Source organism: Natator depressus, chromosome 7 (genome assembly GCF_965152275.1).
Source record: "Natator depressus isolate rNatDep1 chromosome 7, rNatDep2.hap1, whole genome shotgun sequence".
Taxonomy (NCBI): domain Eukaryota; kingdom Metazoa; phylum Chordata; order Testudines; family Cheloniidae; genus Natator; species Natator depressus.
The window spans coordinates 31,837,157-31,854,813 of record NC_134240.1 but is presented as its reverse complement, the minus strand read 5'-3'; the positions used below and the strand labels follow the sequence as shown (position 1 = coordinate 31,854,813).

At 51.8% G+C, this 17,657-nt stretch overlaps 2 protein-coding genes across 4 annotated transcripts; both read left to right on the top strand.

Moving 5' to 3' along the window:
• The first annotated feature begins 566 nt into the window (after positions 1-566).
• On the top strand, positions 567-5,554 carry LOC141990595 (uncharacterized). Of its 2 annotated transcripts, XM_074957966.1 has the most exons (3): positions 567-700; positions 3,071-4,080; positions 5,426-5,554. In XM_074957966.1, exons 1-2 carry the CDS (start codon positions 687-689, stop codon positions 4,059-4,061), a joined length of 1,005 nt encoding a protein of 334 aa, XP_074814067.1. In that variant the 5' UTR covers positions 567-686; the 3' UTR covers positions 4,062-4,080; positions 5,426-5,554. The 2 variants fall into 2 exon arrangements, with proteins under 2 accessions (XP_074814067.1, XP_074814066.1); XM_074957965.1 differs by lacking the exon at positions 5,426-5,554 and having other exon boundaries at positions 3,071-5,414.
• Positions 5,514-17,640, top strand: ARL2 (ARF like GTPase 2). 2 transcript variants are annotated; one of them, XM_074957967.1, is made up of 10 exons: positions 5,514-5,650; positions 6,115-6,364; positions 7,091-7,324; positions 8,595-8,735; positions 9,239-9,464; positions 12,901-13,187; positions 13,852-13,962; positions 14,727-14,889; positions 15,406-15,486; positions 15,857-17,640. In XM_074957967.1, the coding sequence occupies exons 6-10, from the start codon at positions 13,009-13,011 to the stop codon at positions 15,989-15,991; spliced, it is 669 nt and encodes a 222-aa protein (XP_074814068.1). In that variant the 5' UTR covers positions 5,514-5,650; positions 6,115-6,364; positions 7,091-7,324; positions 8,595-8,735; positions 9,239-9,464; positions 12,901-13,008; the 3' UTR covers positions 15,992-17,640. The 2 variants fall into 2 exon arrangements, with proteins under 2 accessions (XP_074814068.1, XP_074814069.1); XM_074957968.1 differs by lacking the exons at positions 5,514-5,650; positions 6,115-6,364; positions 7,091-7,324 and having other exon boundaries at positions 7,780-8,735.
• The last annotated feature ends 17 nt before the right edge of the window (positions 17,641-17,657 follow it).

The window sequence follows — 17,657 nt, the reverse complement described above, 5'->3', positions numbered from 1 at the left end:
GTATCCTCAAGCACGTCCTGAGCCTAGTCTGCTACTAGCCATTGAGCAGGGCCATGTGCTGTGACACCTCCACCCAAAGGACAGGTTATGCTTTGGTAACTTTTCGTAAGACCTGAAGCCACCTGCCTTGCCAAACTCTTCAGCAGCTGTGTCTAGGCTGGTGGCAGTGAGCTGGGCGGAGTAGGGAGGCTAGACCCAGCAGCTGAGCCAGGTCTCCTTGGGGCAGGGGATCTGCCCGGCACAAAACGTGGCCCCAAACTCTGTTCTAGTCTGGGAGGGGGACGGCCTCTCTCTTGCTGCTTCCTGATCCTAGGAGGCAAAGATGGCGCCACCACGCGGCTTTATCAGGAATGGGAGGGGGGACCGCGATCAAATGATTACACGATGTTCCCGCCGTCACTGGAGCAGTGTTTTTTTCCCTCCGCCTCCCCATAGTTTTTGGCAGCGCGATGGTGATCACGTGTCCGTCATCACGTGTCCCAAATATGGCGGCGCCCTAATCACTTCCGCGCCTGGAGCTGGACTTCCTGGGGGTGGCCGGAAGTGAGTGCCGCCATCTTGTTTCTGTGGTTTTGGGGGAACAGCTGGCCTCCGTCGGGAGCTGCGCTGCTTTAGGTCTCCTGGCCCTTCCGCCCTCCTCTGCGGTGAGTCCCAGGCGAACGGGACGGGAAGGAGCCCGAGGGATCATGGCCCCGTGCTGGTTTGTGCTCAGTGCGCATGCGGGGATGGTATCCGCGGGAAACACGGGGGGCGATACCGTTGGGGAGCACCGTGGACTGAGGAGGGGCAGAAGCCCTTGGCCCTATGGAGACCCCGAGTGGCCTGGTCACGAGGCTTAAGGGTTTCCTGCCTGTCCCTCAAGTTCACAGTCCCCTGCTTCGAGCCACGCCCCTCTCCCTGCCCAGGGCACCAGGCTGCTCCTCTGTAGCCCCCGTTCCTGCCCCACTGGAGGCGGGGAGATCGCTGCAGGTGGCGAAGGCGTCTGAGATCCTGCCTGGCTTCTCCATTTCTCTAGCACCCATCACCGTGCTGAGTTTCCCCCAGTGGAGGAGGTGCAGATTGTGTGTCTGGGCTGCATGCTGCCAAAGCTAAGCAGCTACGGGTTTACTACGGGTTTCACTCTAGTTGCTAGCCTGTCTAGGCCATCCACTTCCATAAGCAACTGTGAAAATAGCCACAGGATTCCCAGTCCAGCTTTGTTCTGTCAACCCCACGCAGGCAGCTGGGTTTTCTGCTGATCGCTGTAGTACATTCATGGTGTTATAAGGTATTAGGTAAAGTGCCATACATTTGATGTACCAATCAGACACATCTCCTGCTGTTGAGAGCTTGGTCGAGGAGAGCTTAGAGAGTACAAATCAGACACATCCCTACCCTAGGAGAGCATAGCAAGCACAAATTGAGACCATCCCCACCCCTAGAGAGATTGGTATTAGGGCTATCAAGCAATTTAAAAAATTAATTGCAACTAATAGCACGATTAATTGTGCTATTAAACAACAATAGAATACCATTTATTTTAAATATTTTTTGGATGTTTACTACATTTTCAAATATATTTTAGTTACAACACAGAATACAAAGTGTACATTGCTCACTTTATATTTTTTATTACAAATATTTGCACTGTAAAAAAACAAATTTTATTTTTCAATTCACCTCATACAAGTACTGTGTATTGCAGTTTCTTTATCATGAAAGTTGGAGTTATAAATATAGAATTATGTAAAAAACTGCATTCAAAAACAAAACAGTGTGAAAGTTTAGAGCCCACAAGTCCACTCAGTCCTACTTCTTGTTCAGCCAATCACTCAGACGAACAAGGTTGGTTACAATTTGCAGGAGATAATGCTGCCTGCTTCTTGTTTACAATGTCATCTGAAAGTGAGAAGAGGCATTCGCATGGCACGGTTATAGCTGGTGTTGCAAGATATTTATGTGCCAGATGTGCTAAAGATTCATATGGCCCTTCATGCTTCAACCACCATTCCAGAGGACATGCTTCCATGCTGATGTTGGGTTCTGCTTGATAACGATCCAGAGCAGTGTGGACTGACGCACGTTCATTTGCATCATCTGAGTCAGATGCCACCAGCAGAAGGTTAATTTTCTTTTTTGGTGGTTTGGGTTCTGTAGTTTCTGCATCAGAGTGTTGCTCTTTTAAGACTTTTGAAAGCATGCTCCACACCTCGTCCCTCTCAGATTTTGGATGGCACTTCAGATTCTTAAACCTTGGGTCGAGTGCAGTAGCTATTTTTAGAAATCTCACATTGGTACCTTCTTTGCATTTTGTGAAATCTGCTGTGAAAGTGTTCTTAAAATGAACATGTGCTTGGTCATCGTCCGAGACTGCTATAACATGAAATACATGCAGAATGCAGGTAAAACTGAGCAGGAGACACACAATCTCCCCCCAAGAAGTACAGTCGCAAATTTAATTACTTTGTTGTTTTTTTTTAACGAGCATGGAAGCATGTCCTCTGGAATGGTGGCTGAAGCATGGAAGGGGCATACAAATGTTTAGCATATCTGACATGTAAATACCTTGCAACACCTTTCAGGTGACATTACATTGATGGGAGATAATGTTGCCTGCTTCTTATAATACAAACAATTGTTTGTCTTAGCGATTGGCAGAATAAGAAGTAGGACTGAGTGGACTTGTAGGCTCTAAAGTTTTACACTGTTTTGTTTGAGTGCGGTTATGTATCCAAAAAAAAAAATCTGCATTTGTAAGTTTGCACTTCAGTACTTGTATGAGGTGAATTGAAAAATACTATTTCTTTTGTTTATCATTTTTACAGTGCGTATATTTGTAATAAAAAATATTAAGTGAGCACTGTGCACTTTGTATTCTATGTTGTAATTGAAATCAATTTTGAAAATGTAAAAAAAATCCAAAAATATTTAATACATTTCAATTGGCATTCTATTGTGGTAAGTGCGATTAATCGCGATTAATTTTTTTAAGTTAACTCACGCAATTAACTGCGATTGACAGCCCTACTTGGTATCACTGTGATAGCTTGAACGTAAGCAGGAAATAACTCTTCTCCCCTCTGTCTCTCAGTGGAGTTTGCGTGGGTGATTCCCGAGAGCATTGCAGGCTGGAAGTGCAGCCTCCCGCCATGGTGAAGATCTTTGTGGGAGGGGTCTCCCCTTCTGTCACAGTGGATGAGCTGAAGAAGCTCTTTGAGCAGTATGGACAGGTGAATGAGTGTGACATCCTGAAGAATTTCGCCTTTGTGCACATGGAGAAGGAGGACGAGGCCCACAAGGCCATCAGCGAGCTGCACAAGCAGGAGTTCTACGGGGCCCACCTGACGGTGGAGTACGCCACCTCCAAGATCCGTAACGCCACCAAGATCTATGTGGGCAATGTGTCCAGCAAGGCCACGACAGCACAGATCAAGGAGCTCTTTGAGAAGTTTGGCAAGGTGGTGGAGTGCGACATCGTCAAGAACTATGCCTTTGTCCACATGGCCAAGGAGAGGGAAGCCATGGATGCCATCTTGAACCTCAACGACATGCCTCTGGAGGACCAGAAGATCTTTGTAACGCTGTCCAAGAGCAACAACTCGCTCAAGACAACCAAGGGGACCTCTGTGCCACCTCCAACCCCCCCCAGCTACTACTTTCCCAGGGGGCGCATCCCCCCGCCACCACCTCCATATACCCCCTATGTGCCCCGATCTTGGTATGACCGGGAATATTATGACCGCTATGCCTATGAGCTCTACGACCGGGCGATGACTGCCAGGACGGCATACGAGAGGGCCCTGCCACCTCCGCCCTCTACCCCCACCGCATACAGAGAGAGGAGCCCTGTGGGCAGGCGGACGACCGCTGCGGTGGCCCAATATACTGATCCTTACGCTGCCGCGGCTGCCGCCCAGACATACAGCCAAGTGTACAACCAAACGGGTTATGCAGCAGTGGCGGCTGCAGCCGCAGCAGCAGCTACCTACTCCCAGTACAGCATGGGTGCCACCTACAGTGCAGGGGAGTACTATGAGAAATACAGCAACAGCTATGCCACTCAATATGCCCAGACGTACTAATCTGACTGGGCTCATAGTAGTAAGTGACCAGAGATCTTAGCTTCAGTGGGGGGCGGCGGCATGGGGTGGAGAGTAACTAGCCCTAGAACTCCTTATTGGCACAGTTTTTTATGGGGTAAGGGAGTGCCACTCCTCCCTAAAGTAGCTCTCTGATGCCATCCACAGTGGACGGAGGTTACCATGCCTCCTGAAAGGCGGTAAATAGGCTCCTATGAACTAGAGAACCTTTTGTGTGTGTGTGTTAGCCTAGATTTCCTTGGAAGGTCAAGTAGCGCTGGCGAGAAGTGAGTTTGCCTGCCTCCCTCCCTCCCTCCCTCCCCGTTAAGATATTAACCTGCTTTCTTTTTCCTTTAGTCTTTTCAATGCTCCCACTTTCCGAGGTTTGTTAGGTTGCATCTTTTCTCTACTTTCCCCTCTCATCCCCTTTCCTTCCTGGTTTCCTTTCCTCATGTTTTGGTTTGGTTCGGTCTCTAAGAAAATAATCCCAGTTTGGAAGATCTGTCGCCCACCGTGGCGAACTGGCCCCCTGCAATTCTGCACTGAAAGCCAAGGCGATTCTACTCGTAATTCAGTGCTGATCCTTTCTTGATTCCCCTCCCATCTCATCAGTTTTAACTGTTGTAACTTGCAGTGCTCTTTTTTCATTTTTTGCTGGCTAATTCCTCGGCACGGTCTTCCCGTGTTGTGCATTGCGGAGCGGAGTTTTGAAATGTGTGTCTCTAGATCCGTAGCTAGGACTGGAGGGTGGGAGGGGTGCCTTGTTCTGTTTCTGTACCTCAATATGACAAAAGGAAGTGGATTTTTTTGGTGCATCCAAAGTCTGTCTGTGTCACGGCTTCTTTTTCCCTTTTCATTTTTTTACATTGATGATTAAACAGCTTGTACAGAACTTCCCGGCGTCTCGTCGTCAAATCAGCTGCTGCGTCGCTTTAACTGTGCCCAACCCTCTGTGCGGCTCTTCTTTCTCTGCCTCCCTCCTCTGTGCCTGGCAAATGGCAAAACTGACACCCCAATTTCGCTTGACCGTATCGCGCTGCCTGTTCCGCCGCGGTTGCCTCACTTAATGGAGCGACCCTCTTCCCTTCCCGTCTCCGTGTGCCCTCCCCACGGCGAGTGCCTTGTTAGCAACCCCACAGGCTGCCTGGGTTTCCCTTCTGCCTTCTGGCCGCAGCATTCCTTTGCTCTTACTTAGCCAGGACATCTGTAACTCTGACCTATTGCAAGCCCCTTATCTGTAATTCCTGTTGTTGACGCCAACTCCCCACCCACCCACACACATTTGTTTAGACCTCACTTGTCAGGTATCTAACATTGTAACCCTTTCTCCCCCACCCCATTGATTTTTTTTTTTTCTCCATACACAGCCCGGTGCTCGGAGGCGTAAGGGGGAAAGGGATCTCGGCTGCAAAGGTGCAGGCAGAGCTGATTCAAGACAGCGCAATGCCTTTAACCACCACCCTGCTGAAGGAAGCGTGAAGCCTCCACTACAAGCTTGAGTGAATATACCACTCCCCTTGTCCCCTACCTGCGCTTCTTCCTCTTCTGGTGCTCTTGGGTTAGCCATTCAGCAGTCCAGAGGGCACCCTCTGGTGAGAGCGCAAGGCTAGTAGGACTCATGGGTTCTATTCCTAGCAACTCCCTTCCCCTCCCTGTGCCTCGGTTTCCCCACAGCAGAGATTGCGTTTAAATCTTTGGGTAAGCACTACATGTGCAAGGAGATCTTGGCTTCTTGCTGGGGATGCTGCCTCCACCCATCTAAAGCGCTCCACCCCACCCCCCCACCCCAACCCCACCCCTTGTGATGTACTCTGGCTAGTTCATGTTCCTGCCCTTACTGGGTTTGAAGATCTAGGGACAGACCCACTCCTTAGCACATGCATGTCTCAGCCTGGGGATCGCTTTGGTCATTCCAGATCCCCCTGCATGCATCCGCTTAGGGCTAGCACACCCTGCTTCCATTTGCTTTTTAGTAGCTGTCTTCAGTTGCCAGAGATGATGGCATAGGAATCCATTGTGCTGCTGAATAGTCAGCTTGAGCTGCATTCTCTCCTAGGAGCAGACTCTGGGCAGAACATGGTCACCGGCTGGGGCCAGGAATTGCACCCCCCATTGGTACAGCATTGGGTAATGCCTTCTATTGATGTGGGATACAGAACTAGGTGGACCACTGGTGTGTGAGAGAAGTGATAGAGAGACCCTTTCATTCCCCCAGCAGCACGTCTGGGAGGTGAAGTGGGAGCATCAGAAAAAAACAGTCGACAGGGTAAACGTCTCCCTCTGGCATCTGTCCATGGCAGACTGAGGTAAGGCAGAAAGACCTTCCTGATGAGTGTTTGAGCCTGTGTTTATTGGAGATGATGTGAGCAGGGGAGTGGGGTACAGGGGGGAATGGTGTAGTGGTTAGAGCAGGGAGAGTCTACCACTATAAGCTTGTAGACAGATCACTTCCCCTCCCTGTGTCAGTTTCCCCATGTGTGACTGAGGGAGCCTTTCAGTGCCTGGAGAGCCTCTAATGGAAAGGGCTGTAGACGCATCATTGCCATTCAGCCCAGGCTCAAAGGTCAGACTGCTTCCATCCGCTGACCGGGGGGGGGTGGGATGATGTGTCCCAACAACAGGATTTGGAGGAGCCCGCAGCTCAGGGGAAGCTGCTCTGAGTGTCCAATCAGAACTGTCTGGATCTGGCTGTGGGGGAGCATTAGGGAGCAAGTCTTAGTTCCATAACCATCCAAAGAGGGGGCACGGTATCTGCTTTCAGCACAGTTCATGGACAGACATTTGTCAGCCTGACTTCTGAGCCATCCTGTTGGGACTGTCAAGTCTACTGACTCCCCAGAGTCCTTGGAGCTGGCAGCCGAGCACCATCCGAGCTCTGCATTTAAATCTGTGCATTCTATGCTGAAGGCCAGCTGTTAACCCAAGCCCCTCCAGGCCAATGGGAAACCAAAGGGCAGGGTGCAAAGCCCCTAGATCCTTTTAGAAACTCGGGAAGGAGGGGCTAGTGAATCTAACTTCCCCGTCTGTTCTAGATTGACCCTATCCCAAAGAGACCTTACATCAAGGTAACCCCCAGACCAGGAACTCTTTTGGCCTCAGATGACATGTCAGGGGAAGAGCAGGATTTCTGGAGGACCCACCAAGCATCCTGCTAGCAGAGGTGAAAGATGACTTGAGGGATTCCCCGAAGATCTCCCAGTCTCTTCTCTCTAACCACTGTGAGCCTTAAACACCCATGGGAACTCCAACCTGAGATGAAGCAGGAGGTAAGCGCTTTTCTCCCCCCTTCCCTTTCACTCGCACTCCAAGAGGAAGGAACAGTCGTGTGCTTCTATCACAGACAGCACAAGATCTGGGTTCTGGTCCCTGGTTCTGGCACTGACCTCAGGGCAAGTCTGTGGATCTCCTCTATAAAAGGGGGAAGGGTTGATTCAAGTTTGGTTAAGATCTCCACTGGCTGGTGCTGAGTCAAGTAGTATTAGAAATCCCTGCCGCGGCAGGGATATGTTCTGAAAACATGTGCCACCTGCCTTACTGTGGTAATCTAGTTTTAAGTCTTTATATGGTTCCCATAGTGACTTGATCACTGTCTGCAGCTGGGGTGGAGATTTGAGAGTAGAGCAGTCTTTAATCTCACAGACAAAGGCAGAACAAGAGCCAATCGGTGGACATTGAAACGAGACAAATTCAGACTGGAAATAAGACAAATTTTTAACCCCGAGAGGAATTAGCCAGTGAACATAGGGATGTTGTGGATTCTCCATTACTTGGAGTCTTTAAGTCAAGACTGGCTCTCTTTCCTAAACCTGCACTGTACCTCACACAAATTACAGGAGTGATGCCGGGAAAGGGATTCTCTGACCTATATATAGTATGCAGGAGGTGAACCTCGATGATCAGAATGTGCCGTTCTGGTCTTCAAAGCAGTGAATCATTTCCGCAGTATGTGAGCATCTCAGTTTTGAATGGATTTATCTTCCCAACACCTCTGTGAGGCAGGGCAGCACTGTTCTCCCCATTTTACAGATGGGGAAACTGAGGCACAAAGCAACTAAATGATTCGGCCAAGTTCACACAGGCAGACTGGCTGAGCAGGGACTCAAACCCAGGTCTCCTGACTCCCTGTCCAGCACCTGAGCTTTAAGATCATTCTTCATCTTCTAAGTTACGTAACATTAGGGTTGCCTGCTTGAAGAAATACAGACCCTTGGCTCTGGTTAGGTGGCCCTACTAGTGCCATGAGCCCAGGCTCGGTGTGGGGTGAATGCGGCCTAAGGTAAACATACAGATCTAGGGCAGCTGACAGTTCCCAGCTTCAATTCCTTGGCACTACTGCATCAAAATGGGTGCGCGCTCCTCTTCCTCATCAACCTGAACAGGAAGGGGCAGATTGAGGTAAACCCAGGCCTTTGGCACAACAGACCACCCACAACATGATCCGTGCGTGGAACGGCTTGGCGACGACGAGAACTGAAAGGAAGCCTGGAGCTGGGGAGCCTCCAGCTGAAATTCTCTTCTCTTCTTACTCTCTCCTAGAGCAGAGCGGATTGGGCCTTCTCTCTCTCTGTCTCTCTCTCTTTCCCTCCCAGCCCAACTCCACCATCCCTTGTTCTCCGAAAGCAGCGAGCTCCGTCCCCGCCACAGTGCTCTGGATGCTGTCGGAAGGCTCCCTGCTCGGTGAGATTTTCCACACCTCCTGGCTGCTGGGTAACGGGTGACGGGCGCAAACCCAGCCTTGGCCCAGCTCTGCCCGGGGAGATCTGCATGGAGCTAGGAGTTGGGAGAGGTCTTTCCCTGTGATCATGACTGGTGCTTGGGGTGGGATTGATCTTTCAAGGTGTTGAGAACTCTCATCACCTGGTGGGTGGGATGCCGGCTTGTAGGGCTGGCATGCTTTGCATCATGGGCAGCTTTCTCCGTCTAGGGGTGTTGGGACAGGAGGGAATTCTCTGGCGTAAAGATCCAGGTTGTCCCAATTTCCTCCTGGGTGATAAGATTCTTCCTGCAGCCTTTGGTTTGGGTGAGACTGGTGGGGGCAGCCTTGCATCTTCGCTCTATACCAAGGCAGCTCAGATTTGGCGGGGCCTCTTCTCTGCCTCAGAAAGATCTCTAAACCGCTGCTTCTAGGTGGGAGTCACCTTGCTTCCTTGTCTAACCCGGGGCCTTGACCGACTCCACAGCTTCCCTCCTTGATCCCTGCCCCTTGACATGGGGGGTCCCGCATCAGAGATGGGGCCAACAGAGCTCGTGTGTGGGACGAGAACGGAGGCGTGTCTACCACTGGGTACCTTCAGCAGTAGTCTCGACTCCCTGTTCATTGCAATTGGCTCCAGCAGAGAAGAATGGAGTGCGGGGACTGCAGGCTCTTCTGCATTGGATGAGCATGGCAAGCTGCTCCTGAGGCTGGTAGGTGTGTGTGTGGAGGCCAAGGGCGGGGTAGAAGGCTAGAGCTCAGTCCTTTGTGAGTTGGAGCAGTGGAATACATTAACTTCCTAGGAGGCTCTGAGCAGCAGTAACTATAAAGCCTCTCTCCTTTAGAGATCTGGGTTAAATTTGACCACAGGAGCTACGTGAGATGGGTTGAGTTTGTTTTGCTGCTCCCCAGTGGACCAGCCCCCCCACCCAAGATGGCCAGATAGCTAGTGTCAGCTAAGGAGAAGCCCAGGAATGGACTAGTGGAGGTGGAGGGTGTTGCTACAGGACATGATTGGGGGCCATTGGCTGCTGTGTGAGAGAGGAGTCTGGGGTGGGTATTGAGGGGGGTCAGCAGAGCTGGGAGAGGAAGCCAGGGGACTGTGTCAGGACTGAGAGGGACCTTGACAGAACTGTGTAGCGGGGGAGTCAGGCTGGGATAGCTGGGCGGCTGTAGGTTGGGATTAAGGAGCATTGGCAGAGCTGGGGCCCGGGGGGGCTTGAAGTGGAGCCCAGCCTGGGATAGCATCAGGGCTGCGGGCCAGGATTGAGGCGCATCAGCAGAGCTGTGTGTGGACCCAGAACTGGATTGCCTGCTAGTTCAGTGCAGCTGGTGCTAAGCTGCCGTGACATTTCGCATTGGAACTCCATCAGCGCTAGGGGCAGCCCCCTCTGCAGAACCCTAGCATCTCTGAAAGCAGTTGGCTTCTGCTGTATCAGTGACCATTGGCTACCTGGCTCCAGCCCTCATCCGAGGCCCAAACTGCACTTGAGTGAAATTTGTCGCCCTGGCATAGGGCTCTGGGGTTGGTGGGTTGCACCTGGTACAGCATCACACAGGTAGGGGCTGTAGGGGCAATGCTTGGGACTAATAAACATCCTTGTTTTAAGTAGCATTTGGGCTGGCAGCTGATTATTTCGTGTCTACCTCGGTCTGTGGTTCCCTGCTAGTCACTGAAGAGGGCCAGCTGGCTTTGCTAATGGGCTCCTCTTTGAGGAGTCACAGACCCTGAAATCTTCCACCCAGCTGATCTCATGATGCAGGAGACACCATCCCTCACCTCCCTCTCTTCTCTGTCCATAGAGCTGCTTTTGTGGTGGGATAATGGCCCAGTGGTGAGGATGCTTGGGAGACCTGGGTTTAATTCCCAGCTCTGCCACAGACTCCTGGTGTCACCTTGGGCAGGCCACTCTGTCTCGGTTTTCACCATCTGGACAATGGGGATAATAGCTCAGCACTGCCTCATGATGGGGAGGAGGAAAAAGAGGTGAGGCTTCAAGGCACCCAGATGAAAGCAATCCCTGGCTCTTATGAGCAGATCTCAGAGCACTTTACAAAGCAGGTCAGAATCATGACCCCCCCATTCAGGGGAACTCTGAAGCACAGAGTGGAAACGTGACTTGCCCACGGTCACCCAGCAGGCCAGTGGCAGAGCCCCACTCTCCTGAGTCCTAGTCCAGTGCATGATCCCCTGGGCCACACAGGCTCTGCTAATGGGGACCAGATAAGTACCTTAGATGGTCAGAAGTACAGAACAGTTGGTGTTAGAGGGCCACCTACCCCAGAGCAAGGAGAAGGGGAATCCTATATAATGGGAAAGGCTACTTCTGAAGCTAGACTGACTCCACCTCCCACTTCTTCCAGTAGCCTTTGCTTCCTTCCCCTGGAAACATGGAGCACAGTTCCCAGGCTATGGGTGTGGTCATAGGATGGGGATCTCCCAAATGATTGATAGTCAGTGCCCTCCTAGGTACTATTTCCTATAACATTGTTTACTCTGCTAGCCAGTAGCCTCGCTCCCCTGAGGAAAGTGAAAGTGTCAAGTGTTTTGTTTTTGTTTTTAACTTTCCATTGACTGGCATTCAGTCTCACAATCCTTTATCAGTACCAGCAGTGCTGAGAACCTCCAGCTCCTGTACTTCATATGAGTTGGGGGCTGCTCTGCACTTCTGAAAAACAGGTCACTTCCCCTCTCTGGCTCCTTTCTCCAGCCTCACTCCTGTGGAGGGTTGAAGGGCTGGTTCGTCTCTAACTCTTGAGAGTTGGATCCCCTGTAGGTACACGGGAGGGCGTTTGCTCTTTTGCTGAGATAGAGAGGACTTCACTCTCCAGAGCTTGTACTCCACTATCACGTGCCAGTATGAAATTCAGTCCCAGAATGGAGAGGGCACCAATTTTTTCACTGATCAAATAGCTCAATTAGTTTCTCCATCCTGGTTCCTGAAGGGCTTCTGTGGATGAGGGAGGCTTGGAGGTGACAGCCATAACCAGTGAAGTGAAGAATGGCTGCAAATTTCCCTGCTACTGGTCATTTGTGATGCTACTGTGTTTCTCTGTGCTCACCAGCTTGAATAGCTACCTGGTTGTGCTGCAGCACCTCCTTCCAGCTGAGGGACGCAGAGGCATTTGTACACCTTTCATAGCACCAGCTAGGTGCTCTGCAGCTGTTACAGCACCCTCTCCTTTCAGTAAAGGTAGACAGTGAGATGTGTAAACATAAAAAGAAAAGGAGGACTTGTGGCACCTTAGAGACTAACAAATTTATTAGAGCATCAGCTTTCGTGAGCTACAGCTCACTTCATCGGATGCATCCGATGAAGTGAGCTGTAGCTCACGAAAGCTGATGCTCTAATAAATTTGTTAGTCTCTAAGGTGCCACAGGTCCTCCTTTTCTTTTTACGGATACAGACTAACACGGCTACTACTCTGAAATGTGTAAACATAGTATATCATCTACCAGCTATGCAGAATAAGCACCCCCACAAAGGTCCTAGCTCCCAATCTAGTGCACACAGGAGCTCTGAGCTGTGGTTGGGAAAGGGTGATCCCTTGGGGCTTGGGAGGAGTTAATAGCTGTGAAAGCAAAGATATCATTGCCCTGTCTTAAGGGATCTGGTGTGTGGGAACCCCTGGCCTTGATAAGGGTGGCCTGTTTGCTATTAGCTCTATCACCAACAGCAGAAGATGATTCGGAGACCTGTTATGACACAAACTGGGCGCAGACATGGCCAAGCCACCCGTGCAACTTCCCTTCTGCAGTGGGATTTGTCTCACCAGCAGAGATGGCAGGAGCCCAGTCGGTGGGGTCAGGGCCAGTAGTAGCCAGCCTGGCTGTTGCGGTGCATTGCTGTTTGGCTGGTCCCCCCACCCCATCTAGGGTGGGGTCAGTGACTTACTGACCCCTCTCATTTTCCCCTGGCTTGGGGGGGCAGCTTGCTTTCCCCTTGGGCTTGGCTGGCACCTGGCTTAGATGGGGTCCCACCCAGCTGTCCCATTTCGGGCTTGCTTTCCCATCACTTGTAAATGAACCCCTTTGAGGGGCTGTAATACCAGTCTCCACCAGGTGACGCTGTGGGCTCCTTTTAAGGATTCTTCCACTTGACAGTCCACCGCTTCTGAGATTCCGGGGGGTGGGATCTGTAATTTCAGCCCCGTCGCCTAGGTGGCGATGTCGGAAAATCTAGCGTTGTGAGGATCTCTCCTGGCGACAGGATCCGTCCTCTTTGGTTTTCGGTAAGGGGGCGGAACGTGTAGTGAATGCGCCCAATGGGGATCAGCGTCATGGTGATTGGCGGCGACGGGACCCAATGGGCGCTGGTCCGTGAGAAGCAGGTGCCGGGCGGGGCGGAAGAGGCGTCTGGACTGCTGGTGATGGGGCTGCTGACTATTCTGAAGAAGATGCGACAGAAGGAGCGGGAGCTGCGGCTCCTTATGCTGTATCCTTTTGCAGGAGGAGCGGATGGGCTGTACCAAGCATCGCGGGATAAAGGGGGTTTTTATCTTTTAGATGTGGGAGCTGACGGCTGTACCAAGGAGTTGGGGGGAGGGATGTATCCTGTGGGTCTGGGCTGTACCAACAGTTCTTGGGGGTGTATCCTGTGGGGCTGGGTTGTACCAAGGGTTAGGGGGAAGGAGGTGTATCCTGTGAGTCTGGGATCTGGGCTCTACCAAGTGTCCTGGAGGGGTGCTGTATTTTGTGGGTTTGGGGATGAGGTGTACCAACTCTCCTGGGGGGCTGTATCCAGTGAATTGAGGGGTTGTACCAAGTGCTGTGAGGGGGTGATGGAAGAGGAAGGGGCTGCACTAGTCCGAACTGGGAGTTTCCTTTTTATGGGCTGATCCACCATCCGGCTGATCCAGCCATTGCCACCCCCGGTGGCTTTCCCTGTTCTGAGCTGCCATAGAATCATAGAATATCAGGGTTGGAAGGGACCTCAGGAGATCATCTAGTCCAGCCCCCAGCTCAAAGCAGGACCAATGCCCAATTTTTGCCCCAGATCCCTAAATGGCCCCCTCAAGGATTGAACTCACAACCCTGGGTTTAACAGGCCAATGCTCAAACCACTGAGCTATCCCATCTCCTTGACCTACCTCCCCCAGTGGCCTGGACAACGCTGGCAAAACCACCATCCTGAAGAAGTTCAATGGGGAGGATATCGACACCATCTCACCCACACTGGGCTTCAACATCAAAACCCTGGAGCACCGGGGGTGAGCACCCAGCGGAGTGCCTAATCCATCCACAGGACCCCAAACCTGCCCAGCCCATCCATCCCCTGGAGAGGATTGTCCCTCCAAAGTCTGATCCCCCGCCACCTGCAAGGCAGGATTATCCACCCCTCCCCACACTGTAAACCCTCAGTCTCTGCTCAACCCTAGTTTCAAACCCCCTTAGCCATACGTGGTAGCATTGTGGAAAAGGATCTTGGGGTTTCAATGGAGCACAAATTGAATATCATGGTCTAGGTTTTCTTGGTCCTGTCACAGTGCAGAGGGCTGGACTTGATGACTTCTCAAGATCCTTTCCAGCCCTACATTTATGTGATTCTGTAGTGCACCCTTGGAGAGCTGATTCCCCTGCCCGCTCAACAACCCTGGTCTCCAGCTGGTTTTGTCTTCTTTACTGTAAGTTCTGTACAGATCCCTCACCGCATTCCCCTAACAGTTCCTGCTCCCCCTTGGGCTTAACTCCCTTCAGATCATGTGGGTGGTTTTTCTGCCCTCACAGGCTTCACTTAACCAAAGCAAGATGAGGCTTTATTGACAGATCCCCGCCCCCCCCCCGGCTCAGCCCCTTGCTCACTTTCTGTTGCTCTTAACGAATTTGGAGCCAAGAAAGTTTGGTCTCCCCAGAGCTAGATGCAGAGGCAACATCCCCTCCTTGCTCCAGGATGCCTGTTCCCCATTGCATGCTGGGATGTTGCTTGGCTGCCCCTTTACCTCCACAGTCTGTGTCTTTTTCTACTGCTCCTCAGGTTCAAGCTGAACATTTGGGATGTGGGTGGACAGACATCCCTGCGCTCCTACTGGCGCAACTACTTTGAGAGCACTGACGGTCTCATCTGGGTGGTGGACAGCGCTGACCAGCAGCGCCTGCAAGTCTGCAAGCAGGAGTTGCAGAGCCTCCTGGTGGAAGAGGTGGGAATTGCATCTGTCTGGGGGGAAGGGAGGATCTATATTTGGGAGTGGGGGGCTGTACCAATTGTCTTGGAGGGGATGGGGGGGGTGTATCCTGTAGGAAAAGTTATATGTATGGGATGGGTTATATCAAGTGTTTTGGGAGAGGGGGGTGTATCTTTTGGGCATGAGGGAGTGGGCTGTACAAAGTATCCTTCGGGGGGCTGTATCCTGTGGGTCGGTGGGACAACTTCTGACTGAACTAGGCTGGAGGTAGCTGGGATTTGGGTTGGGGTCCCTGAGGTGCCTGGTTTGATATTGGCCTGCTGGAGGCAGCACCTGCCTCTGCTGCAGAGAGGACTCCAGTCTCCCTGCTGCCACGTCCCTCAGGACTGAGAAACAGCCCCCTGTCTGGGCCAGAGGAGGAGGAGGTAGGCCTGGCTGCTGACTGGGTGGGAGGGTGCTTGAAGGGCTAACAGGAATGGGGGACCAAGACAACAGGACCATGCAGCTCACCCTTTGATTCCTTCCCCACAGCGCCTGGCTGGAGCCACCCTGCTCATCTTCGCCAACAAACAGGACCTGCCGGGAGCACTGTCCTCCAATGCCATCCGTGAGGTGAGAGCCACTGGCCTGAAGCAAACCAGGGATATTGACTGAGGGGAGTGGGGTCTGTTGGTTGGAGGACGGGGGTCAGAGTCTGGGAGTCAGCTCTTCTGTTCCCAGCTCTGGAAGGGGAGTGGGGTAGAAGAGTTACACCAGATGAATGGCAGCCAGGACTCCTGACTTGTCTCCAGTTTATCACTGACTCACTGTATGATCTTTTCCCTCTCCGTGCCTCAGTTTTACCAGGTTGCGAGTAAGGGGCTAATCCTTCCCTCCCCAGGACGGGAACAGGAGGGTGTGCTAGTGCTGGGAGATGTGGGCTGAAGACAAGTTTGGTCTCAGCACACTCAGGTAACTCAGCGTCGTCTTGTCTTCCCTTAAGGCCTTGGAACTAGACAGCATCAAAAGCCACCACTGGTGCATCCAGGCCTGCAGTGCCTTCACTGGGGAGAACCTGCTGACGGGGATCGACTGGCTCCTGGATGATATTTCCAGCCGGATCTTCACTGCGGACTGACCATGCCCCAGACCTGGCCCCCTCCTTTGTGGGGGGCTGCGGGAGTGGGGGTGGGGCTGCATCCAAGCTTTGAACAGAGTTCCCAGGACCATGTGGCTGTTGTTTCCATGGACCCTCCCATCATGCTTTCCTCCAACAGTCAGTCATCGGGACAGCAACTCTCCTTGGACTCGGCCTAGATCCCAGCTGCCCCCTGGATTGACGCATGGCTTAGTGCCCCTGGCCCGGGTCTTGTGCATGTGTTTCAGGGTTTGAACCTCTAATGCTGGCAATCAATTGGACCGAAATGATGGGGGAAGCAGAGGGACCAAGCCATTTATGGGGGGGGGGCGGGGCGTAACTGAGACCCCATCACTAGAGCACAAGGCCTGTTGAACTGTGTGCATGAGTGGGACTGGCAGAGAGGAACTCTTTCCCACCTCACCCCCCAAAAAAGAAAGAAAACAACCCACCTCTGTATAAAACATTCACTCACATTTTTCATCTCCTGTGCTAATAAAATCAGTGGCCTGTCCTGGCTGTGCCTGGAGTCCTTGAGCCTGCGTGGGTTGCCTTGTGGTTTTGGTTTATTGTGCCAGCTTCCCCTGAGAGATGGACTACCCATAGGGGTGGCTCCAGATGCCCAGCTACAGCATCTGTTTTTCACATGGGCTTAGTGATGCTGGTATATTTTTTTCCAGCCTCAGCTGAGTTGCAGGCGGGGGGGTGTCTGCAAGGATCTCCCTCACCCTCTATCCTGAACCCCCTGTGGTTTTAAGCAGAGAGAGATTCACTTCCTGTTCTTAACTGTTACTATGAGCTGTTAAACAGCCCCCTCTGTCCCAGTCAGTGGTGGCTGGATCTCAGAGCCAAGCAAGGAGTCACTGAATAAACAGCCCCTGCTCCTTACCTCAGAGGGGGCTACATCTCAGCACTGGGTGAGGGATCCCTGTAAAAACAGCTCTTGTGCCCCACCCCAGAGGCAGCTGCATTTTAGTGATTGAGAAAGTTAATCTTTGTCAAATACAGTTTAATAATTCACCTCTTTCCAGTGCATTTAATCTCATCTTGCTCTGCAAATTCTCCACTCACCCTCATTGTGCTGCAGCAACCTCTGGGATGGAGAAGGGATAGCAGAGCCATGAGAGGTGCTGTTTTGGCCAAGGTCCCTCAGGCAGTGGGAACCCCTGGGCTGCTGCAGACATACCCTCTGGTCAGCTGTGTCCATACAGCAATAGCAAGACCTTGACTTTAAGGATGTACTTCAAAGCTGCCCCCCAACGTTGAACTGTGGGGCTTGAGCAGCCTGGTTGAGGTTGGAATGGGACATGAGGATTGAGGTTCCAGGGAGCATCAAGTTTTCGAACCTTATTCCCAGCTTTTTGCCCTGCTTGTAAAGTGCATCAGCGTTAGAAGGGTGACACCGTTTTTCTCCCCAATTTCTATTTACCTGCCCTAGCCCTACCCTGTTACCTTCCACTTTCTATCCTTTAACATTACACCCTTTATACCTTACCCTGTAATCCAGTGGCTCTCAACCTTTCCAGACAACGTTGCCCCTTTCAGGAGTCTGATTTGTCTTACGTACCCCAAGTTTTGTTTCACTTAAAAACTACTTGCTTACAAAATCAGACAAAAATACAAAAGTGTCCCAGCACACTGTTACTGAGAAATTGTTCACTCTCTC

Excerpts from the sequence above, each read along its gene's own strand:
- ARL2 (XM_074957967.1), top strand. The coding sequence starts at position 13,009 with ATGCGCCCAATGGGGATCAGCGTCATGGTGATTGGCGGCGACGGGACC. Across the intron at positions 13,963-14,726 it reads AAAACCCTGGAGCACCGGGG|GTTCAAGCTGAACATTTGGG; the intron begins GTGAGCACCCAG and ends ACTGCTCCTCAG. Across the intron at positions 14,890-15,405 it reads AGAGCCTCCTGGTGGAAGAG|CGCCTGGCTGGAGCCACCCT; the intron begins GTGGGAATTGCA and ends CCTTCCCCACAG.